The sequence below is a fragment of the Lepisma saccharinum genome, chromosome 11 (genome assembly GCF_977018435.1).
Source record: "Lepisma saccharinum chromosome 11, izLepSacc3.1, whole genome shotgun sequence".
Classification (NCBI taxonomy): domain Eukaryota; kingdom Metazoa; phylum Arthropoda; class Insecta; order Zygentoma; family Lepismatidae; genus Lepisma; species Lepisma saccharinum.
Window position 1 is genome coordinate 17655846 of NC_139239.1, and position 27018 is coordinate 17682863.

At 39.8% G+C, this 27018-nt stretch overlaps 1 protein-coding gene across 7 annotated transcripts in view; it reads left to right on the forward strand.

Moving 5' to 3' along the window:
- Positions 1–27018, forward strand: part of LOC145994656 (uncharacterized) — a 314233-nt gene that overhangs the window by 123172 nt on the left and 164043 nt on the right. For all 7 annotated transcript variants that reach the window (XM_083130764.1, XM_083130767.1, XM_083130768.1 and 4 more), the window contains exon 3: positions 152–3020. In XM_083130764.1, coding sequence (XP_082986890.1) covers positions 230–3020 — 2791 coding nt within the window. In that variant the 5' untranslated portion in view covers positions 152–229. The remainder of the gene's footprint in view (positions 1–151; positions 3021–27018) is intronic.

Sequence of the window (27018 nt, forward strand, 5' to 3'; positions counted from 1 at the left end):
CGCACACAAATAACTCTGCTTTTCTTTCAGTGCATATATTAATTATCCGTTTCGGTTTTAAACGAAAAATGTATACATTTCTACACAACTGCTTATTTTTTCGTAGTATTATTGAAATAGTACAATTTGTAATTTTTTTTTCCCCTTTCAGGTTCCGAGATTCTCCGTCTTGAGGAACGGAACTGCTTCCTGAAGAGCCGAGGCAAATCCAGTCTGCGGAGAGTCCGCCATGACCAGTTTGTTGGAGAATTTAGACGGCAGCGATAATGAAGAAATAAACAAATTGTTTCCAAAGTGTAGGCCCCGTTTAGAGCTAAAACTAAGTGATGTGAATCTGAACACTGTCGCCGACCATCATCAATCCGACGACAATGAGAACTTGAACTGCGTGATGAATGACAATTACGTTTCATCAGTGAAGTGCTCTGGCACGGCAAATGAAGTTATAGTTAGTACTATGAATGAGGCAGACTTGACTGTAAATGGAAGTGGTACTTCCGAAATGGTGGGGAACAAGGAAAACAGCAGGATGACGCCGAAAGCAGACGGCGAAAACTTGAAATTCGCCGGGAAAGACAGCCCCATCGAGGAGAACGTGGACATAGACAATTCAGTGGTGAGCGGTTACGAGCAGGGAAGCAACAGTGGTGATCTCGAGCCGATGGTCGGTTTGAGAGGCGAAGCTCTCGAGGATCCCGAAGAGGAGGAGTCGCCCCAGAACGAAGCTCTTCCGGACGGGAGTAGCTTCAAGAAGCCGCGCCAACAGCAGCAGACGGAATATAAGCTTAGGGATTCTCGAATCGAGATTGCCGGAGGGAGGGAAGTGTTCTCGCAGAGTAAAAGCAAGGCCGCGCGGAAGAGGTACAGCGAAGATGGGCTGACGGAACGGCGGAAGAACAGCGGGAACGGCGAGTTGAAGAGGCACAGTGCGGAGGTTTTGATGGAAGACAAATCCGGGTTCGGTGGTTTCAAGACTGATTCGGGAGTTTGGGAACTTCGTAGTAGTAGATCTGGTAGCGGCGATTCTAAGAAACCCAGGAACGTTGTTGTCTATGACGACATAGGCTCCGGATTCCGAATTAAGGAAAAAACAGGAGGACAGGCCAATGTTGGGGGTGTTAGTGCTAGTGTTGACAATAATGGCACATCTCTTACGTCAGGGGATGTCGTTACGGAAACTGTATTTTCAACGGAAGTTCATTCTATTCGGCGGCTATCGGACGGTCGGGGACCCGCTGTTAAGCAGAGACCGGTCGTGTACGAAGCACCCGTTAGCGGTTCTAGTGAAGTGGTTGTGTTCGATGACATAGGGGATTGGTTATCGACTCAACAGCAACAGAAATTGTACGTTGGATCGGAACACGGTGTAAAATCGCGTTTCAATACGCGAGATTTACTATCAGCTCATTTGGGAAATAGTATCAGGGATAGTTTAAAATTGAACTTAAATACAGATATTGGTAATTCAGACGACATCCTTTCTTCGGATTCATCGCCTCTTGGTCAAGACAGTCCGGCGTACCATCGTCACAGCCGGCCTGAAGATTTCTTTAAAGTTGTCACGTCAGGCTCAGATATAGATGTGGATTCTCTATCGCCGGAGAGATCGAAAGTGATGCGGGTTATAGGTAATCTACCAATCGCCGAATACGAGGGTTCCCCGAGACGATATGGCCCACGACATTTAGAAGTTCAAACGCATTCCAGTATGCACCCTGTTTTGCCCAGTGCACAGTCCCTTCTCTCTTCCCCGTCAGTGTATCCACCGAGGCCGGGTTTCCCTCAAAGAGTACTCACCGAACAAAGCAACAAAGTCAAAAGCGAACAAGAAAACGTCGATGGTGACAATGAGAGCTCTTCTAAAATTGTAGGTGTTCTGGGTCAAGTTATGAAATCAACATCCAACGAACAGGATTCAACGGGAACGGAGTTTCTTAAGGAGAGTTCGCCAAAATCTGACTACAGCAAAACATCCGACACGTACGATTACCTCTACGAATTCTCAGAGACCCGTAAGGTCCTGGAGGAATTCTTTAAACCTCAGGAACTAACAGCATCCATTGCCTCACCCACGCACCAGGACCAGAAAACGCCGTCGGAAGAGGTTGAGCAAACGCAGCATCCGCAGGACCAGATAACACCGGTGCACGAGAGGGGAAAGGAAGATTTTAGGGAGTTGGAATACAATCTTCACCGCCATACAGGTAATTCCTACGTCGGACAGCGCTTGGCGAAGGGGTTCGAGCAGGACACGGAAGAGTCGCCAAAGAAAGTGCCTCCAATATTAGTGGTGTCTTCTGGAGGAAAATTTGACGAGAAAGAAGGGGGAACTCCGGATCTCATAACCCTTCAGGATAACGAACAAGAACCGGATAGGTTGCGGGAGCGAGATATAGAAATCAGCGAAGGTAACTTCCTGGACCTTTGCGTGGACAACTTCGATCAAGAGACAACTTCGACGAACCCAGAAACGGAGGATCTGGGGGAAACCGAAGTTGGCCTTCAGGTCGGTCACAGTAGAAACTTCACCTTATCTCCGGAGACGACCGATTGCGACTCGAATGATATCGAGAGCGAGTTATCGCTCGAAAACGAAGGTTCTATTCACTCGAGTGGGAGATTATACAGCAGCATGCCGGTGTTGGAAGACGGCTTATCGTCGGGGCACGCAAGTGACGGCGAAGAATACGGTGAGGAAAACGGTGGTGCGATACTCGGAGTAGGAAATAACGGTTCCAGTGTCGTTAGTGCTAGTGCTCGTGGAAGCGTTGGTGTTGTCGTAAGTGCAGAAGACAGTGAAGCGCACAGGAATAGACAACGTGGAAGTGCTTTAGATACCAATCCGACTGTAATCCTTATGAAAAAACAAATTTCCGAAATCGAGAAAGAAATTAGGAGCCGTGCCCAAAAACACGAACCTGTGAAAAAAGTGGATTACCGTGATGTCGAGGATTTTCTTCGGAGCCAAGACACCTCCTACGACACGAATGACCCGGAACTGGAAGCCTTAGATCCATTAGGTAAGTACCTGCAGTTAGTATTCCTCTCTCTTCATTTCTGGTCATGCACGTGCACATTGTTTCATATCAGTCTAGTACACACGAAATGTTTTCGAACTAGTTAAAAAGAAACTGCAGTGTAAGGTTCTTGATTTCCATTTGGGATCATTTAACTTTGCTTTTCTACAACTCAATGCTTATCTTGACTTTGAAGATGAAAGGTGCAGTTGTGAATAGATGAAAGAAAAACAATGACATTGCGTTGTACGTGGATTCGAAACCTACCATTGCCTTCGTAATGTGCTGCAGTAACCCCTTCTTCACAAAAAAGGTTAACATCATCATTATTATTATTATTATTATTAGTGTTCAGTCTTTTAAATTTTAAAATTAACGCTTTCAAAGCTACATTTTAATATTGTATATTTTTGGATGTCTGAAGAGTAATGGCTAGTTTGCACATGCCTATGGAAGTGAATAATTTAGCTGTAATTCTATGAATATAAATGTCATTTTTCTTCTTCAGATATTGCTTTAAAATGTGTATTATCAGCACATACCAGGTCGTTGTTAGCAATATTTGAATTTTCTCCACAGTAGGAGAAACATATTTCATTATTATTTAGAATCGTGTTTAATGAGGCTTTCAATTTTACAAACTTGTTATCATTTGGCGTTATTGACAGTTTAACGATTACAGTTCCTCTGATAGCATATCATATCATTTCTCACACTATTTATGTTTGAATGATAGGTTAGTTGGTCTGGTAAGGTCTTCTGTATACGTTCTCGTGAATGTTTACATAGATAAGTGTGCACACTACCCTGAAGACGGAGGCAGAATCAGCCTCCGAAACGTTAATGATTTTAAAAATAACACAGGGGTTAAAAGTCCAAAACCAAGAATGATAAGTGTGCATGTCTTATACTTTTTTAAAAAGCATTTGTGGCCGGATGGCAAGGTAAATATTAGTGCTTCTAGTCTTAAAATCGTTATGAAATACTAACACTGTGAAACCTATTTAATGTTTGGTAAGCGTCACTTCAAAATCGCTTTAGTTCCACCTAGAACCGAAAGTATGAATTGATCTGAATGTTGTATGCATCTCTATTCGTTTTGGTGGCTGTCTTCAATTGCTTATAAAACTAATGATACGTCCACTTAAAAAATGTTCCGACTAAGAGTTTTTTTTCGTAAAATGTGATTTGTTAATACTGAAGAGCGGGAGTGGGGGGTGTCCCATTTACAAAAAAAGAAAAAAAAATAGTTAACATCAGTTTCACCGACATTCACGACAAATTTTTCCGTACGATGTACATTTCAAGATTTTCATTATAAATGCACCATCGTGTATACAAGATGAGTAGGTTACCTTGCAACAGGCTAATGGTTTCGAAAGTACATCACCAAAACACATGGAACGAGTCGAGCAGTGGTTTATTAAATGTTCATTCTGTGCTGGAAAGGTACAGGTGGTAAACTCCGACAATTTTGAATGTAAGGGATCTCTCGTAACACCTCGTTTCATGGGTCTCTTAAATTTCAAACCAGGTTATATGTACGATTTTTTGTATGGAAATTTGTGCCCTATTCAAACGTGCACCGCAAAACTAGTTTTTCTCATTCACTTGTGCTTGTATTTATTTTGTGTCGCTCTTTGCCTATTAGGCTAATCGTGACGATGAAGGCGAACTTTTTTTTTTATGAGAGTGATGAAGAGGACCAAAGGAACATCCATCTTCACTACAGGACTGGATTCGAAACTTTCGGTATCGATATAGTTACCAAACCACTCAACGTTCCGAGCTCTGCGATGGCACAGTGGTAGCGTCGTTGCCTTGTAATCAAGGGGTTCCGGGTTCGATTCCCGGTGGAGGTACATATTTTAAACTGTATCTCAAACATGGGCAGACAATAACAAGGAATTGACTATCAAGACACACTTTTTAAACATTCCCTTTTTCAGGTCCAGAAAAATACTTTCTTACGAATATAAGTATTGCAAGAAATCTGAAATCAGTGTCTGGTAGAGTTGCAAGAAAGCCGGCGTTTTAAAATCTTTTTTGGAAAAAAAACAGCAATTTTGGCTTTGTTGGCTTTTTACCAATTACAGCTAAGCTATTTCACTTGAAGTTACTGTTATGAGTTTACAGGTTTGTAGTGACATATTTTACAACTAGCTAAAAAAAATTACATGGTGTAGCAGCCAAGAGACAGATATTGGCCAATCCTAGTGGACACATATTGTATAGTGGTTCAGATAAAATTTTAACCCTAGCTTACCGAGGGGGGGGGGGGGGGAGCGGGAGGGAACTTGCAGACCAACCACATCTACTTTTTAGATTTTTCAACTGTTTGAAAATAAACTACATTGTTACCAATATTCCTCTATTACTTTTGTTCATTAAAAAAACATAAATGTAATGTAAATAGGAGGCAAAATGCACTTGGTGGGCTTGTCAGGCGCCATCTTTAAATGCGTCTCATTCGAGACACTCATGCGAGTGACAGTTTACAATTAGTTGGTAATGATGATAAGTATTGTAATTATTATTGCAAATTGCACCTCTACAAACATAAAAACATTAATAAAAATATTATGGATTTTGTGAGTTTTAGTGAATGATAAAATATATGGGAGACACTCAGGAAATAATTGGTTATTATTTTTTATTAATGATAGTAATTTTTATAATTATTATAATTAATAAATAATTGCACATATATAATGAGCAGATGAAGCAGTGATTCAATAATGAAATAGTTTCTTGAATTCTAGTGATAAAAAAGTGTGGGCCTGTGAGTCGCCCCCTGATATGTAAGTTTCTTGTACGGCACGGGTAAGCTAGGATTAAAACTAAGTGTGTATCCCTGATGAGCACATCTGACCATGAAATGTACTTAAAACAACCTTTTACATGTTTGTTTCTCAATTTAAATGTTGATGTCATAAAATATGAAACAAATGCTAATATCAAAATATTCGATGTTTCCGAACAATTAAAAATCTTTACTGTTCACAACACATATGCAGAAGTATACGAATTACGTGAACGTGTGTATATTGAAGAGTGATGCCGAGTAGAGCTTTTCTAGATTCTGCTCGGCATCAATCTTCAATATATCCTGTTTAATGGAGCTTGGAGACGGAAGCGACACGTGGTTCTTGGAAACCAACCCTTAGAAGTAAATCCGACCTTTCCATCCGAAGCAACATAAGCTGCAAGTGTCGCTTGTCAATTGGCATGTACCGGTTTCTCAGGGAACTTTCAGACCGAAGCAACAATTGACATGTGTCACTTGGAAGCGGACCCTCAATAATCCATTCACTCCTTGAACCGAAGTGCGATAATGAGCTAAACATGTCACTTGCATGTTGCTCGAACTACACTGTTTTCTCAATGGCGTGCATCGTGCCGCTTCGGTCTGTTGATCTTGCGTGAATGTTTTGCTTTATACTGAAGGAGACTGTGTCGCTTGTCATTTGTGACTTCAGTCTGAAAGCTCCTTCAAGGGTGCGCATCATGTCACTTCGTTCTTGTTTGTGCATGTCCTTGCAGACTGAAGGAGCCCGTGTCACTTCAATGTGTCACCCCCCACTGCCATGTGTTTCTTCGATCTGAATGTTCTCTATACTTAACAAGGTTGTTAGCTACTTCATCAGAGATTAAGATTTAATTTAGCCTATAAATCACAAAGAATATATCGCAAGTATACTGTTGTTGGAAAAAGGCAGTTTTTTTTATAGAAAGAATGGGCCTATGGAGTGGAATAAAGTAATGCTGTTGCCTTGTTATAAGAAGGGGTCTGAGGTTCAATCCCCAGCGGTCAAGTGCTTCGGATCTTATTTCAATCTGTAGGCCCAGACCAGATTTCTTAAATAGAATCCCCCCCCCCATTTGCAGCTAGTTTTATTTGCTTTTGCTTCTGCTTCAGTTTTAGTGAAAGTGTTGTTCAACCTCCGGGCCGGAAATGGTCCATTGCATCCAGGGGTTGACGACTAATTTAAATTATACTTGCTGTCAAATATAAAATTAGATTTGATTTGATTTGATTTTGTGTTTTAAGTCCACTTTATGCACAGTAAGGCTAATCGGGACTGGACCTACAGTTTAAAGTTGGATCCGAACCACTTATGCCTCCACCGGGTATCAAACCTGGAACCCCTTGGTTACAAGGCGACGACGATGCCACTGCGCCATTGGGGAGGCCCATAAAATTAGATTTAAATTAGTCGTCAACTCCTGGGTGCATATTAATATTAATTAAGGGTGAACATTAATTTCCATATAAACTTTAAAGATCAGAAATTTATTTATGAGGGAAATGTTGGGATCAGGACATCGACTTGTTAGAAATAAAATGACTGGACTGTGGTCTCACAAAGGTTGAGAATTTTGAAACAAGCAGACAAAATACATCACAATTGCAGTGTGACAAGGTTTAGCAGCCATTTAACCAAATTGTACATTATTGGATAGCCAGAACACAAATATACATATTTTACTGAACACAAAATTTAATGTAAAGAGATTTGATACTAGATTTTCAAAAGGTAGAGCAGTATTTTCTTTTTTGCTTCATGTACACATATATGTTCATATAACAAATTCAGATATCGAAAATCGTATCATACTAATCATACTATTAGGTTCTATTATAGACACATACAAAACTACTCTATTTATGTGAATATCTTTATACGACATAGATATATTCAATAAGCCTACCGAAATAAGAAGATAACTCTCGGAAAGAACCACCCAATCAAAAAAACAACAGCTTTTTTGAAAACACTGTTTATGTCAAGCTACGACTTTCATATTGTAAATTGTATTTTATATTTTGAAATGAGTGTCTATTTTACAGTAGGGAGATAAACGAAAACCATGGAACAGTGGCAGTATTTTCGTTGATTGAGACAGTTTTGTGAAAAAAGCCCAAAAAAGCCAATTTTTTTGCGACCACTTCCAACTCCAGTGTCTGGTCACCCATTCCAATACAGTAGTCAACAAGAAAAGAGTATCTTACAGCTTGTGCTGGAATTTATCATACCTACGCGTCAATCAACCAAGTTCCCATTTTAAAATTGGTTTTCTTCAAAGGCGTAGTGGTAGCGTTATCGCCTTGTAATTAAGGGATCTCGGGTTCGATACCCGCTATAGGCACATAGTGGTTCTGACCCAACTTTAAACTGTAGGTCCAGTTCTAATCATCCTATCTGTGTATAAAGTGGTCTTAAAAACACAAGAAATTTCGAATTTTAAATTTTCCTCCTCTGGGAGATACGATGAATGTTCAGAATAACACAATTCTAATCGCATATGCATTTTTGCTTGATAGCGTATACTTTTCAAAATAGCCTGTAACGAAATTACAGGCTCATTTAAACCATGATTAGTTTTTGGATTCCATTCGATAGATGTGAACCAAATCAAATATGTCATTCAAATTAAATATGTTTGATTATTCCGTATTCCTGTTCATGATACTGCGAGGTGTCATATCCAAACAACAGAACAGAACTTCATCAAAAAGCGGACAGTAGCGACGAAGCCTGACTGCCCAGCTGGCTTTCACGTTTATCTTAAAGAGTTCGGATTGTAACGGGAAACGTTTTAACGATGTGGTCTAGACAGTTCGGACGTAAAACCCAAAAGCATATTTTTGTGGAGAATTGACTGACCTTCCTTCATTTCAGTGACGTTACATGGAAATGTGGCAGAAAAAATAATCTCTTCCTTGGTGAATTAAAATGCATTACGTAATGTAATTTTTATCGTAGGCATTGCATCTCTAAGGGTACGAATTATTAACCTTAATTCTCTCTTGTCTAAACATAAAACACACGAGAAATTTTAAAGACGCACAGCTTTGAGACATGGCAAAGTGTGAAAGCGACAACATATGGAATCTAATTAAGGAGGATTGAGAACACAAAGTTGAAGATGAACGTTGGCCTACTTTTGGTTAACTGGATTGTGACACAATCTTCAAAATTTAATTGCACAAGTATCTGAAAAATATATGTATAAAGTCGGACTATTTTAGACTTTATTCTGACATTTGATTGTGCTTTCTTTTGTCCAACCTGTCAATGTCAGTTCAGAGAAAGTTTTCTTCTGAGTGAGTGACATGGAGCCTATTATTATTATTATTATTAGTAGTAGTAGTACTGATGGTGGTAGCCGTCGTATTTTTTAAGTTTACATTGCCTTTCTACCTCTAGGTTATGTACGATGATGAGGCGAATGGTGAATTGACAAATGAAACTGAGTAAACAAACTCAGTTCAACATCCATGCCTGAGCAAATATTCGAACCTCTAAGCCCTTTGGCTGCGGAGAGGCTGGCATAGTTAATTTCGGAGAAAGCTTTCATGTACAGAGAATGATTGCGTACAGCTCCAAAATTCAGCTTTATGGCATACCTCGAGAGTAAGAATGCAAAAATCTCACATTCTTATATTTCTCCTCTTTTAGCAATTGGAAAGAGATCAATTAATCATGGAAGAAACAGAGAAGGGGTGAAGTCGTGAATAACATAAGTATAGTTTAATCGTTTATTTTTAACAGGATAGAAAGTTAGTTCTTCAGCAAAAAGCCATATGCACCTCAAGGTTTGGCAAAGAGTGGTTTAAGTTCACTGTATCCTCAGATAGGGAAATCGGAACTGTATCTACAGTTTACAGTGGGATCCAAACCATTGTGAAGTCTGCAATATGCCTCAGCCGGGAATCGAACCTGGAGCCTGTTATTACAAGGCAATAGCGTTAACCATTTCTCTGTCTTGAAGGCTCGCATGCTGCTGAAAAACACTGATTTACGGTTCGCGTTTAGTTGTTATATAGTTGGTCACGTTCGGCTTCATCTTCTTTCATGTTTAATGATCCCAAGCGCGTTGAGTGTTCGACTCAGGATGATGTTACTGAAGCTCCAGGTTTGAGTGTCCCTTTATCAATTTCCCCTCAGTATCATTTATTCTCATCGTCGCAGTTAGAAAAGATATTATAAGATATTAACGATACACTTAATATGAAGTTTATTCATATTCACACATGCTCAATCAACAGATTAAAATAGTTAAATTTTTAAGAGAAATAATTACACTTCTTTCTGGAGAATTCAAGCTGAGTCGCAATTTTCACCTTCTAAACCATTATTTTAGTGAAGGAAAATTAAATTAAAGTAACAGGGAAATTTTGTAAGAATACGTATTACTCCAGATTCCATTTGCGGCCTCTTGTAGAGGTAAATTTAGCCACAGCAAGATTTTCATTTTTTCTCCTTTTCACTCCTACAAATTTCACTCCAACAAGAATGGTTAATATCAGTATTTTAATTAGTGGGAACCGTAGTTTACTGCAGGCGGAAATGTCTCCCCTTCCCTCTTTCCACTCTCTCAGGTGTTTTGTTCAATTGAAATTTACTGTGCGCCCAGAAATTAATTTTAGCCTGGAAATTGTGCGAGACGAAATTGAAGATATGTAGGTCAGCTTCGTCCCAGCTGTACGATTTTCTCACTTTAAATCTACCTACAATCGTAGCACTTTCTTTTTGACCGTGCGCTGCACGTTTTCAGTTGGAAGTGGCTTTTCAAAATTCGTTTTGAAGGTAATGGAAAGTGATTTTCTTATTTAGGAAACTTCGTTAAGCCACTTTTAATTTCTTATTCACTCATTATTTTGAAACATGCGTTATCTTCATTGTTTTGATATTTTTCCACCCTAAATTCACACACAAGTGGTGGTATCCAAATTTTCGGGACTGGTGCTATCATCTGGTCAAAAATTCACCTTGATCCTGCCGTCAGCACCCTCGAATAGTCCCCTTCTTAACAGTCCCGGGTCAATTTTTAATTGTCATTCTGGAAGTTGTGATCTAATAGGGTGTACATCACTACTTGCTTTTCTGCTTGGACCATCACAAACGGGTCAAACCAGCTGCCTTTCAACTTGAACTTGTGGGGGAACAGAAAAAGTCACAAGGGGGCCAAGTCAAGCGAATAGAGTGGGTGCTGAACAAGGAAATGTGAGACTGTGCGTTGTCGATGCAAAAAATACACATTTCTTTTGTCGCTTATGTTCCGTGCAGTGCCTTCGCACATTTTCACCCAACTGCCGCAAAATGTCAGTAGTAGGTGGAATTGACTGTTGGGTTTCCTAGGACAAATTCTTTGTGCACATTCTCCCTTGATGTCACAAAAAGCAATAATCATGCTCTTAGTTTTACGCTCGAGCGTGCACAGCCGAATATCATTTTAATATGACAATAATCGGAGACACATACATGTAAAATATCCTACCCTGTTAGTTTCAACCCACAATCATCAATCTCATTTTCATATATCATTGTGTAGTGGTAAGATAGAGTAAACTACATTGTAGCATGGAGATGATGACTTTGTTCACTTAAGTTTTAATTTCACTGTGTCTTTCACTTTACGGTCAATACCACAGACAAATAACGGTTATACGTGTACTACTGGGCTTCGGGGGGTGTGACGCTTGTTGTTCCCGGTCAAGCGTTATTTGCTCGTGACGTCGTGGCGAGCAAAGGGCTCTCAATTCTGCACGCTATCTAGCGTATTCCGTGCGAACTATTGAACGCTCGCTACAGCATAATTTAGACTTCTTTCATTGGGCGATTGTTGCTTCTGTAAATCCAGCTCTCGTCGCCAGTAACAACCCTAAACAAGAAGGCTCCATGGTCGTAGGCAACCTGACGAAGGTCCTTGCAAACTTCATCACGCTGCTGGTTCTGATCAGCTGTCAGGATCATCGGCACAAATTTGGCGCTGACACGATGCATGCCCAATTCATTAGTCAGAATCCGTTGGTATCACCCATAACCAATTCTCACATCAGCTGTGATGAATGTTTCGACGTCGATATTCACAAACGAGCCTTTGAACGAATGTCGGGCGTTGCACAGCTGAGGGCCCGCCCTGTGTGTTTCTCTTCTTCTACGGATGCCCGACCCTGAACCAAGCATGCCATTCAAACATCCGTGTACGAAACCTCTCTTCCCCGATCGCCTGTGTAATCATTCTCAGGCTCTCCATCCCACTTTTCCAGAGATTTGCACAAAATTTGATGCACACTCAACTGTTCCTTTCTCGGGTTCCTCGCGAAATCACCACACACCACGTGCACGGCTCCAAATAAAATAACGTAAACAGTCGGCGAGTTCACTCATCCGCGTGAAATTTTGTACACTGACTCCCAATGTGCGCTAGTGCTACCCCTACACTAACTATTCAGGCGGTACTTATCAACTGAGGGCTTTCGTAAAGGTGTGGTACTGCAAACTCTTGAGATTGAAAAAAAACAAGGATGAACAATGATTAAATTAAATGGAACACAGAAGGAACACAGAACCAACACAGGTTTCCTGAAATGCAGGAAAAATATATCTTAAAAAGTTGTAGAATTCCATAAAATCATTAAAAAGCCTTTATAAAGTCATAATGAGTGCTGAATTTACACTGAAAATTGATTTTTCATTTTTTTATAAAGTCTTTAAGTTCCAATCGCTAAAAAGGTTATCGAAGTGTCAGGGAATTCCATAAAAATTTACAAAAAAATTGGAAATGTCAATGGTTTTGAATTTGCACTGAAAATGCTAAATTTATTTATAAACCCTAATTTCAAAAACGGTCCTCAATATGTCAGGGGAACCTCGAGAAGTCGGAGAATATGAAATATCAGTGATGAATGAACTTTTCATGTATTTGTAAACTCAAACAACAAGAAATGTTCATATGCAGAAAAGAACAATATTGCACTACTTGCAACTAGAGCGAGTTCTTTCATATTCCTTGGTCCTGGGTTCGAATCCTGGCCTCGACATGGATGTTTGTGAGGGTCCATTCATCAATTTCATCATATCATTACTCATCCCCATCTTCGCCAATTAGCCAAAAGTGGCACAAGAAGCGAAGTAAAATGAAGCATATTAATCAATCAATCAATCTTTCATATGCCTTCACTAAAATATGTACATATGTTGCAAGCATAGTTAAAACGCTACAGAATGGTCGGGAAAAACCATGTAGAAGTACCTAGAAAACTTGGAAAAGCGAGGAAATTTATTTTGGCAGGTGTGTAACTCATTGTATCAGTATCTATAACCGACTTCCGTGGCGAAGTGGTTAGCACAGCGCATTACGACGCCAGGGGTCCTGGGTTCGAATGTCGATCTGGGCATGGGTGTTCTTCGTCAATTTCATCATGCACATCTTCGCGATTAACCAAAAGTGGTAGAAATGCGGGTTAAAATAAGTCAAACCAATCATTCAGTATTTATATTTTCTATTGTGTACAATAGCTTTGACATGTTTTACTTTCTCCTTGGTTATATCAAAAATGTATGTCTACTTTTATTTCTGCAATTTCCAGAATATCTCTTGTCATCATATTATGTAAACTTGAAAGCGGAAGCAGAAAATGTAGAACACTATAATTAGCCCTTTGCCTGTTGTGTTCGAAATAAATAAAATGGAGCATTCATCCGCTTAATTGATCTCGATCACAGAACCTTTGTAGATTTAACTGGCTCGACCACCGAGGCGGCAATACGAATTTTACCTTCACTACAAGTAAATGACAGAAACGTTCTCATTCGTATTTCTGTATTTGTGAACGAAATGTGAGAATACGTGATGTATGAAGCAGTCCTCGTATCGAATTTTCACTGACGGTTCAGAATGGAGATGAAAGTGGATCAAAAGTTACCAGTAACCTCTCAAAATAGCATTTAATGGTCTCCTTGAGATGTTGTGTAGGAGTTCGAAAGAATACTTAGTATTTCGAAGAAACAGGAAACAAGAATTTCCATTTCGTGACGTGGCAGAAATTAAGCAATTTCCCCTTCTCGAAGAGTTCGTCGTTGGGGGAAGTGAGCGAGAGACTGAAGCAATCGTTTCCGGGGGAGGAGGGGTGGGGTTATAAGGAAAAGCTAAGATGTAAGGAGATAAATGTTCATGATGAAAAGACAAACTTATCAATTAAGGTATGAATTTCGAATTCTTTAAAGAAATTTCACAAAATGGAATCAATGAAATGATTTCTTGAATCCATTCTTTTCGATTGATTGATTTGGCGTCCTTTTTTTCTATCACTTTTGACTAATCGCTAAAACGAGGATGTGATGATCTGGTGAAATTCATGACGAACACTCTCAAAGAACACCCATACCCATACCGAGATTCGAACCCGGAACCCCTCGCGCCTTAGTGCTCTGTGCTAATCATTCCGCCACGGATGTCTTTCCATTCTGTGCGACCATTTGAAAGTAGACACTAGAGAATGCACCATCAATACCGGTAGTATTTCTTGAAACTATTTTGCGTCCTTAAACTAGTACATCATTCCACCAATTAGCACGATTGTTTTGACTCTTGTGTTTTAATTGGTCATCCTTAAAGATCATTGAATTATCCTGATTTTGATAAGTAATTTAGGCGATTGACTAAAATTCAGGTAACATGGCGCAGTAAGTTCTTCCAGGTACAAGGAGCGGCTTCCCGATGGCGCAGTGGTATCGTCGTCAAGGGGGTCCCGGGTTCGATACTCGGTGGAGGCACATAGTGGTTCGGATCCCACTTTAAACTGTAGGTGCAGTCACAATTAGCCTTACTGAGCATAAAGTGGACTTAAAACACCAACTTAATCAATAATAAAAGGTACAAGGAGCTTGAGTTTTTCTTGTAAGTCCACTCTCTGCACAAAAGAAATAATCGCGACTGGATTTACAGTTTGAAATGAGATCCGAATCACTATGTATCTCCACCGGGTATCGAACACGGGACTCCTTGATTATAAGGCGACGGCACCAGATATAAGGAAATCAATCAATCACTGAAAATCTGAGCACTGATTAAGACAAAGATTAATTGGTAAGTTTCCATGCTTTGTAGAATTAAAACTACACGAACACAGAAAATACAAGATTTAAATAGGCATATTTGGGATGGATCTCGATGTTTTGAAAGTACCATTAGGTTACGTATTCTCCAAAACTTTTTAATATTTTTTTAGAAGGCAGAATAAGAAAATGGAAACCAATTCTATATTCTCCATCATCTTATCCACTTGGAGAGAACGATAAAGACACTAGAGATGGTCCGAAGACAGTCTTGTAAGAATCGAGATAAGACCGAGAACAGAACAGAGGAGATCCAGACTTAGGCTTAGTGTCCGAGACTTTCGTATAGGTTATTTTAAAAAAATACCTAACCAAACTATACTTTATTTACTGTCCAACGTCCTCAGAAATATCATGTTTTGTTTATAGTATTTTCAAAGTGAATTATTTGTGATAATTGTGAGCCTGTGTCGCGTGATTTCGTATATGCAGGATGAAATTACGTTTTGATAGCGCTCTTTCTTGATTCGATTTTTGTTATTTAACGTTGCTTTTCTACCAATTTTGGTTAATCGCGTAGATGAGGGTGAGTGATGATGATACGAAATCGGGACATTCACAAAGAACACCCATGCCGAGATTCGAGCTCGACACCCCTGGCGTCGTAACGCGCTATGTTAACCATTCCGCCGCGGAGATCGGCATTTTCTAAGGGCTCTTAATGTCGAAACAAGGAGTCAAACGGACGAAACTTAAATGTTGTTCAGAAAACGCTTTTGCCTTAATTATCTCTGTACGTTGCGAAAGTCGGTGCGATGATACACTGTCTATTGTTCTTATTTTGAATATTTCGAGAATTAAAGTCGTACCTATCTAGACGAAAACGAGATGTATGTTCATAAATCGAGATGATTTGATTTATTTTACCTCAATTTTTGTCCACTTTTGGCTAATCGCGGGGATGAGAATGAAGGGTGGTGATAAGATGAAATAAGTGAATGAACAATCACAAAGACATATGGACATGACGCAACACAAATCCCACAGATGATTGATTAGCTTATACTAAGTCCAGACTCCAGAGCCTCGTAAGTCTGCAAATGCAGTCCAGGGTGTACCATGCGTGGAAGAGAGGCTGGCATTTTGGTGTTTTCCGCAAGAGACCCCTTCCATCCCATATAAATCGAGATGAAAGCAAGATCACGAAGCATTTAGAATCAGAGGAGAGAACGAGACATGTATTTACAACCCGAAACTGAGACTGCCAACTCTCGTCTCTACATGATTCATAGAGGGTAAAAATGACATTGCTTCTGGTGTATTCGTGCGCCTAACGATTTTCCGTGCATTTTGCAATATTTTCCCAATTTTCTTTCCCTGACTGGTTCAAATTTCGCGTGTGCCGAAGAAAATTCCTGTTTATCCACCCCTCCCCCATTTCCCCCTTTTTAGGATCTTTTTACCAGACGAGAAAAAGGTTATGAAATTACCCACCGGCGTCTTGTTCATGGTAGTACAAAACAGTCAAGAGTCTACTTAAATAATAAACAGTAGACACAAGGGTTTTTAGTTGATTGTTGATCTGTAATACAAAGGCGCAAGGTTCGAGTCCCTGAGAAAACAAAATATCATAAATCTATAGAAGAACTATATGGTAGACAATATAAGTAAGACTGAGTTATATAGCCCTTTCTTTCTTGCTCTGGTTCGGATTTAAGATTATTTGTTTTAATTGGGATTAAACATACCCTTCCGATTGACCGATGAAAGATGGCTATGAACCTTCATACTGGACCCCCATAGGTACGTGGTACACCATACATCAAGTAATTTAATTACTAGAATATAAAGTTCACTGGATAGGATTGGATGACAGTTTATTTTACAAAACTTCAATTTAGTATTAGAACAATAATATTATATATACATAAACTGTCATTAGCGATTATGACCTCAAAGATAACATTAATATATAAATCAAGATAGTTTTCAATAGTTATCCTTAACTAATAATGACTTTCTCTCCTTTCGCTGACTATTTAATTGGTATCATTATTCATCCATGTTCACCTGATTACCTAAGAGGATATTTCTTTGTTAAATTTCCCCCTTTTTCTACTTGTCTGTAATGACGATCACTCGGTAAAGATCAACAAGCAAATTAATGTAATACTACGAACTACTCTACCAAATTAAATAAAATACTATTAAACTATTTCTCTACTAAAGAAATGAAATTAAACCATCACCACTACGTTCGTCTAAGTCCCCTGTTGACCTCTCCCGTCACGTCGAGTGCCCTGTTGGATTGTGATGTTGAACGTGTGTCAGCTGGAAGAGGAGTGTGTCGGTTTAGGATTCTTACATCCAACCGGCAAACTGAATGACGTAACCTGCGATCAGTGCCATCTATTGGCTTTTACCTTTTTTCATTCAGAGAGAGAGAGAAACCAAAATCTTACACAGGCTATAGTTATCATTTTACATTTGATAAGAAAAAAACTTTATAATATTTTACATATTGTCTTTTCGAATGAATGTCTCAAGCTCAATCTATGTACATGACAAAAGTGTACAAGTCGTTATTGCACATTATAACATTTGTGAGGGAAAGGGTCAAAGAGACGGATTTTTTCCGATTGGTTAATTTAAAATTTATGAGTGTCACTGTCACCCTTGGAATCATGGAAAATCCTTATGCATAAAACAACACCAAAGGTTAAAAAATAGTGTGTAAAAGACTGGAAACTGATTTAAACGTGGAGGATGTACAGGACTACACAAAACTTACGTAACACATTAACACAGATAAGGGGTTTGGTATTTTAAAATTAAATTTGATAATTGCATTAATATTTCGTGAAAATACTTCGCTCGTGATTTTGGGCGAAAATTGTCCCATACTCTACCTTTTGAATGTTTGTCGCCTTCGTATCTGAATCAGTGTTTTCTTCTTTTTCATTTGTGTAGCGCCGTACGATTTTCTTTATCGCTTCGCTACATTTAAAAGCTCGCAGTCTTCAATATGAGCCCCAGAGCAACACCTTTTAGTCCATGGGAAAGGAAACAAAAGCGAACACATCAGGAGACCTGGCTTTTCTCTAGTCCAACCCCCCCCCCCGCCCTCTTTCCGCCGCGTTTCCAATAACGGCAGAATTGCAGAATGGTCACGGGCGCACCCCAGAGTCGCATTAGTGGTTTGAATACCACGGCCGAACGGGTTTTAAAGTAAATTGCAGCAGGTTGAAGTCAGTGAATGAATATGGAGACATCTGGAATCTGCACATTTTGTAACACTATGCCGCATTAAATTTATAGTTTACACTTTTATTTTCGTGTGCTCTTTTCACTTTATTTTTGGTGTATTGCTCTTTTTTTCATGTTTTGATTTATGGAATGACCCCATACAGTGCCTTCAGCTCTGGAAATCACCCTTGTCTAGCAGGAATGATTCTACATCTCTGAAAGTCGAAATTGTGTTTATTCTTCTAAATAAGTTCGCAGCTATTTCGCTGTAACTGTACCGGATGATCCGTTCGAGATGTCAGTAAAGTAAACCTTTATATACAAGAGGTTAATGTGCGTATCTCCGAGCAGCTTGTTGTAATATAAGCAGAAAGGATGTAAGTTTCGACTGAGTGGAGGTTTACAGACTTCAGCCACATGGCGGCGCTAATGTGCATGGTCACAACAGCGCACACAGTATGTCGTATGGTATGCGAAATTTTTGAGTATTATGAGTATTACATGCTACTGCCGCCACGCAGCCGAAGTCAGTAAGTAATCCTCCAGTCACTCGAAACTTGCTTCCTTTGTGCTTATATTACAACAAACTGCTCACAGATATATTAACCTCTTGTAGATAACGGTTTATTTTTCTGACATTTCAAACGGAACACCCGGTATATTCCATAGTTTTTCTCTACTTTTTGTGATCTCTTGAACTAATAAAGGAGATTGATAATTCATGTGTTTGTGAGAATTTCCAGTAAATAATTCGAATGTTGTAACATTGTTAGGGGATACTTCCTGTAGTCGAGACTTTTTTTCTCTAATCGTGCATATCTTGCCATTTTTGATCCATGTGAATCCGTCCTCCTTTTTGAAGGCTGCATTGTAGCTTTCTGTTGTGGTTTTTGGTTCCTGGATCCACTGCCGGGATGAATCTCTGTGGTTGTGTCGTACGTTTTGATCTGTTGTGTTCGCTGAGTGACTGTCAAGCTTTTATCATAGATGTGAATATTTTAGTCTTAACGTCTATTCTCATTGGCATTGATCAAGGCAAACACTGTTAAAGACGAATCATATGAACCGGATTTCCAGTAGGAATGCTCTAGTTTGCGCTGAACTGGCTACCTGGCTGGAAATTATGGCTGCTAGGCTGTTTTTCTACGACTAGACCGTGTTCTAATTGGAATTGCGTTTCTCTACCAGATTCTGTGGAACCGCCAATAATCTCTGACTTTTTTTGTGATTATTTTCGTCCGCTGCTCGATGAAAAAAAGACAGAGATGAGGTGCATTCGTGTTCATTACTATTTAGGAATTTATCCAAAGCAGTGAGATTTGTACACGACAGATGTAATTAGCCGATAATGAAAATCTTTATTTTTACCAATGTATTAAATGTTAGACATATTTAGTTGAACAAAATATTTTTTATGAATGGAAATATACATATTCGAGTTCATTAACCCTTAGTCCGCCCCCGTAACACATATGTTACCAAAAAAGTATGTCCCTTGTAGCCTCTGTAACACATATGTTACAAACAGCTTTAGGTACAATTATCGAGGGTTTGCCACACTTATATTTGTATATTGAGGTTGAAACACTGACAGTTCGTTCGGGAACATGTTTTACAATCGTGTTTACGAAAATTCCAATAACAAAAGTTATCCGAAGTAGATTGGTCCCATAGTGTCAGTTATAACAATTTTATGAATAATATGCAAATTGGCTAAAATTCGCTAGAGTTTTACGTTTAGCCTTATTATTCAAATTGTATTGCATCCACGAACATGAATCAAGTTTCATTCTGTTGCGGAAGGTCCATTCTTTAAAAAAAAGCAAAAGTTCCGGTTTTCTCTCCAAAGTAGCTGGAGAAGAGGGGGCAAACTCCACATTTTCATGCTTTTTTCATTGAAATTCGAGGGATGCAGCCCCCGCCCGTAACCCCCCGCGGTTGGGGCATCCAAATTTTACATGGTTGCATGCACCAATATATTACCTGCAAAACAAAAGTTATCCGAAGTAGATTGGTCCCATAGTGTCAGTTATAACAATTTTATGAATAATATGCAAATTGGCTAAAATTCGCTAGAGTTTTACGTTTTGCCTTATTATTCAAATTGTATTGCACCTACGAACTTGAATCAAGTTTCATTCTGTTGCGGAAGGTCCATTCTTAAAAAAAAAAGCAAAAGTTCCGGTTTTCTCCCCAAAGTAGCTGGAGAAGAGGGGGCAAACTCCACATTTTCATGCTTTTTTCATTGAAATTCGGGGGATGCAGCCCCCGCCCGTAACCCCCCCGCGGTTGGGGCATCCAAATTTTACATGGTTGCATGCACCGATATTACCTGCAAAACAAAAGTTATCCGAAGTAGATTGGTCCCATAGTGCCAGAGTTATTACGATTTTTCTCCATTATGTATACGAATTCAAATTTCCCGCTCAAAGCCTCGGCGACACTGGGCTTACTTTCGTCAGACCGCGCGGCGTACTAAGGGTTAAAGCTTGTTGAATATACCTTGATTCCATATTATCTTTCGATCAATTAAATAATAACAGCAGTAGCTATTCTCCTACGACGTCCTTCCTCAATTGGCTCATCCATCGTGTTAGCTTGTCTGCTCTGCACAGTGGCTTGTAGAGACAAAAGTATACCGACAAGAATGGCAACGGGTATCGTGTGAGGCGAGAACTAGCATATGAGGAAGCACTACAGATCTATCCCAACTGGAAAATCAAGGAGGAAATCTAGTCTCGTGTGATTCAGGCATTATTGGCTGACTGAACTAACTTCTGTTGTTAATTGGCAAATAGGCTAAACGCTGACGCATAACAATATCAGACAATGATTCTTTCCCCCTCTGCGTGGTGTCCATCCTTCTGTATGAGCGACTCCGCTCTTGTAACTTCAGGTAGCTAATTAGAAGTGCGGTCACGTTTATTCTGTATCCAGTGTTTGAGGCACGCGACCAAATGATACACACGATAAATATAGCTTTTTGAGTCAGAAATTGCAATTGTGTTTGCATATCAGTTTCTGTAGAAATTGCAATTGTGTTTGCATATCAGTTTCTGTAGCACATACTCTCAAGTAAGCCGAAAGGTTGCAAATCTATCATCGGGGTTGCCTTTGGACATATGCATCTGAACGACGAAGGGAGAAAAACTGCGCATTGGCAGATTCCGGAACCGCACTAGTGCAGATGATGGAATCTGAAAGATTGGTGCATCGGAGCGTGTGATGCCTGATATGTAGGCAACCAGCGTGACGCTACTGAGGGGTAAAATGTTGGAGTTTCGTGCTAATCTACGAATCCTATCAGCAAAGACAGACAAAATGCAAAAGAATTGTACAGCGTGATGACAAATTACATAGTCGCTGACAGGACCATCGTGGTGTCATAGTAACAGTGGCATGGCAGTAAGAGATAGCACATCCACTTTTCACAATTCCTCTTCTCCGAAAGCCCGACACTAAAACGTATAGTCCGACCCGAGGGGACGAATCTGCACCCGATAAAGGAAGTATAAAAGACAGGTTTCATAGCAAAACATATACATGATTGATATGTAATGATTACAGTTGCAGTACATTGGGATGCATAAGTATTACCAAGCAAATTGTCCATTACTGTTTATTCTCTTTGTTTTACGCGACGAGAGCTTCTAGGATTGAAGCAGAATGCCAACCAAGCTGCTCACAATCTCTGCCCCAGCACACGTAATTATTCGTTTCTTAAATGCACTAGGATGCAAGAGAAAAACTAATTAAAATAGACATGGACAAATTTCCGAACAATACTTGTGCATCACCCTGTATATGCTCAATATGTGCACCATCTACTTGAATGCAGGGTTGAAATCGACGCTCCCAGTTGCTAGTGCAGTGGGCACGATTTGTGAGATGACGCCTCTGATCCTTTCTGTGAGGTGGTCCAGTGATATGCCCAAGAGAGAAACCGATTCTTGGTAACATCAGTTGCTTTTGAGACAAACGGACCTCGCCGATGGCGCAGTATTAATTACGTTACCTTATGCTCAAAGGGCCAAGTGTTCGATTCCCGGTGGAGCATTGGTTCTTATCCTACTTTAAAATAAAATGTAAGTCCAGTTCTGTTTAACTTATGCGAAAATAAAGTGGCCTAACTTTAATTTTTGACTTTTCCTTCCATATTAAACTTTGAAGGAAGCGAATTAGTATTGTTAAGACAGTCTGTGAAGGAAGCGCAATAGTTTTGTTAGACAGTTTTTGTTGTTTTAATGCTGTGAGATACATTCATACTCCTATGCTGCGTGGCTAGGGACGAGCCAAGTAGGGTTTTAGTTCAGTGCAAGAGATTTTTTTAGCAACTTACCATAATTGTCATTTTTTAATCTTTCGGTTAGTTCTAGCAGTACTTACGCCCCATATGCACCATCAACTGTTGCTCGGAACGACGCGTTTCAATTTTCTGCACATGCCATCTTGAGTTTTGATTTTAAGTTCGCTACATGCACAAAAAGGCTAATCTGGATTGGATGTACAGTTTAAAGTGGGGTCCGGTCCGAATCACTGTGTGTGTCGGGAAGCGGTATCTCCGTTCCCTTTGTAATATGATACTGTTGGTGGTTGCAGGTATGATTGCACAATGACACTCACCTTATGAGATGCAGATGTTTAATTTTCACACAAGCACAATAGATAACACGAACATTTCCTATCACAGAGATGTGAAAGGGATATTGTTACACGTAAAGTAACAACGTCTAGCAGCCACGCAGTCCAGCACAGACTTGCCAACTCTTTTGGCCAACAATGTGCCTACACCGGGTATCGAACCCGAAACCCATTGATTACAGGGCGACGACTTCATTAGCACGCCATCGGGGAGGACGTGCCTACTGTCAGTAGTTTTGTCTACTTAAGAGATCGAACTCTGGTCGCCTTTGTTGATTGATTGGTTTAGTTTATTTTACTTCACTTTTCTGCCACTTTTGACTAATCGCGAAGATGAGAATGAGTGATGATATGATGAAATTGATGAAGGGACGCTCCCATGCCCAGGCCGGTAAACGAACCCGGTATCTTTGGCGTCGTAGCGTGGTGTGCTAACCACTCCGCAACGGAGACCGGCGGGGCCATCTATGTGAAAAGCAGACAAGACACCTCGATGTTTCGAGATAAGAAATGTTACGTCCTATGCAAAGCTCGCAGCGACGACAATTTCAGAAATACGGACCTTTAAAAAAATAAAAACATGAATTTGCATTCGTCTTGTAGACCTCGTGCGTCGCTTTCGTTATCGCTTAATGGCTGCCCATTCTGCCAAGCGTGAGCTGAGAGACGTCATTAACTTGCCTCCTTTGAACACGGTCGCTCCATTTGTGCCTATTCCCATAAAAGTGAATATCTCTTATGACATCGGGGCTCGTCAAATGACCCTTTCCAGTGGTGCTTTACCATCGAATAAGGGTTTTGCCAGCGTTCTTCCAAACTGTCCAGACGGTTTTCCATCCCCGGTTGACATCTCATTGCGGCTGCTGATGTCTTGGAAGTTATTTTGAGTATATTGTAGTTTGCAAACAACTGCTGGAATTTAACCGATACAGGATCACCGTAGCTGATGTTACTTATGTTATGCAACCTTCACTTTTTTTCACGAGGCATACTGGGATGAAGGCGGGTGGATTACACTATTCGGCGAAAAATATCTTTCTTTTTTGGATGCTTTTCTTGAATGAATTTCGTTTCTCTCAAATGTCAACGCTTTTAAAAGGTATTTGTAATTTTCAATGGTATAATAATAAAATGGCTATTACCATCGTTAGTAACTATTTTATTATTGTGTAACTGTTTTCTGCCAGAAGGAATCTGAGTTTTTCCAGGGAAATCCGTATTGATGCCCCCTTATGATTTCTCTCTCTTTGTGTATGTATACTCTACATACAGGAGGGGGTGGGGTCACGCTTGGATATAGCGTGTAACTGTATACCTACTTATTCACCGCAACTGAATATTAATTTTCATTCTTTGTTTTTTTTTTGTTATTTAGCGTCGCTTTTCTGAAACTTTTGGCTAATCGGGTACTATGAAATTGATCAAGGGATACTCACAAAGAATACTTAGGTTCAGACCGGGATTCGAATCCGGGACCCCTGACGTCGTTCCGCGCGGTACTAACCGCTCCGACACGGAGGTCGCCTCATTTTCATTCATCCATCATTCTGTACCTAATGTGCAGATTTTACACTGCAAACTCCAGACTTTACGATCGATCTTGTATCATCTGATATCTTCGTCTCCTCCCAGATCCTTTCCCCGTTCATCATTTCTTCCAGTGTGTCTTCAAGAAGGCATTCCTTCTTAGTCAGTGTGTCGGCCAATTTATGTTTCTTATCCTCATCACTTCCAGCATTGCTCTTTCACTAACCTTTTCCAACATTCTTTGTAAATGGAATAACTCGATCAGTACAAACGCATAGAATTAAAAATCGAGGACGCACTAATTCGATCATAACTGTGGACTTTCTAAACACTTTTCATTGAGCCTTGCTCCATCCACAGATTCTTCTGATTTTTATTTGTTTCTCCAGCCTCCAGCTTGAAATTCTTAAACACGTTATCCATCCTTAGTCTTCCTTCCTTCTTTTTTTCTTTCGTTAACGTTTTTGTGTTAATATTCTTTCAGGCATCCAATCCTCCGATATCCATCCTTCATATCCTAACCATTATAAACTAGGGCTTAGACGATATCGATGTATCGGTTGGATACCAGTGGTATCGGGATCGGAAAGCCATTTTACACTGAAATCACCAACAATGAAAAGAACAAAAATAACAAAATAACACGAAGGATAAGTCAAGATAGCACAATTAAATGTTATTTAGCAACATATGTTCTGATGGTTGACCGAAAGCCGTACTCTGTGGAAAATACATCAGCACTTGATGGCAGGTGGTTATATTGAGTGGGAAGTCTGTGGGAGAGCGATCTTTTTTTGAATTTCCAATCTATACTTTTGTGTGTAAAATAGATTTGCATTACGTGTTGTGCGCGTAGCCACTCGAAAGTGGAATTCCAGGCGGAGCGTGTTGCAACGGATTTTGTCATTGACAATTTTGTAAAGATGCCTGAAGAGGGCGCTGATAGGGAGTCTGTAAGTGTAGGTAGGACAGGAGATGCGGTGCTGAAAAATTGCGTAATGGGGGAACCCTGTAACGAACTATAGCCAGGAAAAAGGGAAGGACAGAATCGATTCTAGAGAGCTGAGTGGAACACATCATGGACCAGACGGGAGAGCAGTATTCTATTATTGGGGAAATGAATGATTTGAAGTGTGAGGGCTGAGATGTAACTAATTTCAGTGAAACTATACAGTAAACCTAAGAGACCCAAATCGGCCTATACTTTTGCGGCATGTTGATCGTTCACGTGGTCCACAAAATTGCGCACGACACTTTTGCGAGATTAGTTATCGTGGAAGTTATGCGAAATTCTCAGTTTCCAATGATTTTGTGTCAATATTAAGTGAAAAACTATATTTTGTGATTAACAGGTATTTTTGTATTGTGATGAAATTTTTAAAACAAATTGATGCGTATCGTTGGAGTGGAAAACTCAACCACTATCGGCATGGGTATCAATTCAAAGTGGTATCGACTCAGCCCTATTATAAACGTCATTTTTTTTTGTCCAGAATTTTGCTTTTGATGCCCAAAATATATCTTCGACATGAATAAAGATAATATGAGCACGAGCGTCACAAAAGAAATACTGCGAATAGGAGACAACGTAAGTTTGCACATACAGTTGCGTGAAACTGTTTTCGTGTCAGTATTTTCAATTCTCACGCTCCCACGTGGCCAACTGGTTAGAGCTCTCTCCTTGGGTGCGAGCGGTCTTTGGCTCGATTCCCGGTAGAAGCCTCCAAAATGTCGGTGTTCACTCAGCATCGTGAGAACAATTGAGACCCTTCTTGGTCTGTAGCGGGTTCCAGTCAGGAATGCCAGAAAACAGCGGCGATGGTACTCGACGTACTGACCACTCTTCACCTAATGAAAATCCCGCTTGGCAGTCCCTGGCTCTCAGAGAAATGTTGCTCCACGGAGTTAGTTTATTTCCAGTTTTCAGCATGCTGATCTTTATTTTTATCTTTATTTATTCTCGAAATAAGTTTTTAAAAAGTGCATATTAAGAAATATTGCTTGTTTCGTTAAATTATGCATCCTCATTCCTCATCGTCGCGATTCATAGAGTGAACTAGCCAAGTGATGCTAAATAACTAAAGCACACATTGTGACGTTCCACATAATATGCTTTACACATAAAAGCTATATTGTGTGCCTTAAATTTATTACCACAGTTCTCGCAACACAAACGGAATTCAATTATCGCCTTTTCCAATTGCTATGTACTTATTTCTCGTAATATTATTTTCATATGCGCTACGAGTGACACTTCTATTCTGTCAGTGACCTTGTTTGTTTGTTTTTTCCAAATATTAAGCGACTATAAAATCGTATTTGTATTTTTAAAAGAACTTTCGTCAATTTTCTGCTTCTTTAACCTAATCTCGACGGGGGGTGTTATTCCCTTTATACCAGTGCTTATCAACCATTGGGCCGCGAGAGGTTCTCCTGAATTTTGTCACTTTAGTTTGCGTAGCAATTTTCATGTATTTTTGTCAACAAGCCTAAATATAGTCGAACTATCACTCTTTATGATTTTGAATATTTATTAATATTTAATTTGAAGGGCACATATTAATTAATGTATGAAGTTTAAAACATTAGACAGGTATTTACGAGTAAAATTGTTGGGGTCTTGGCATTGGCATAAAGGAAAAGAAAAGAATTTACCGGGCCGCGGCATAGCGAAGGTTGAGAACCATTGCTTTATACAGTTAATGCCAATGTGTAAAATTCGACATCACGTCACAAAC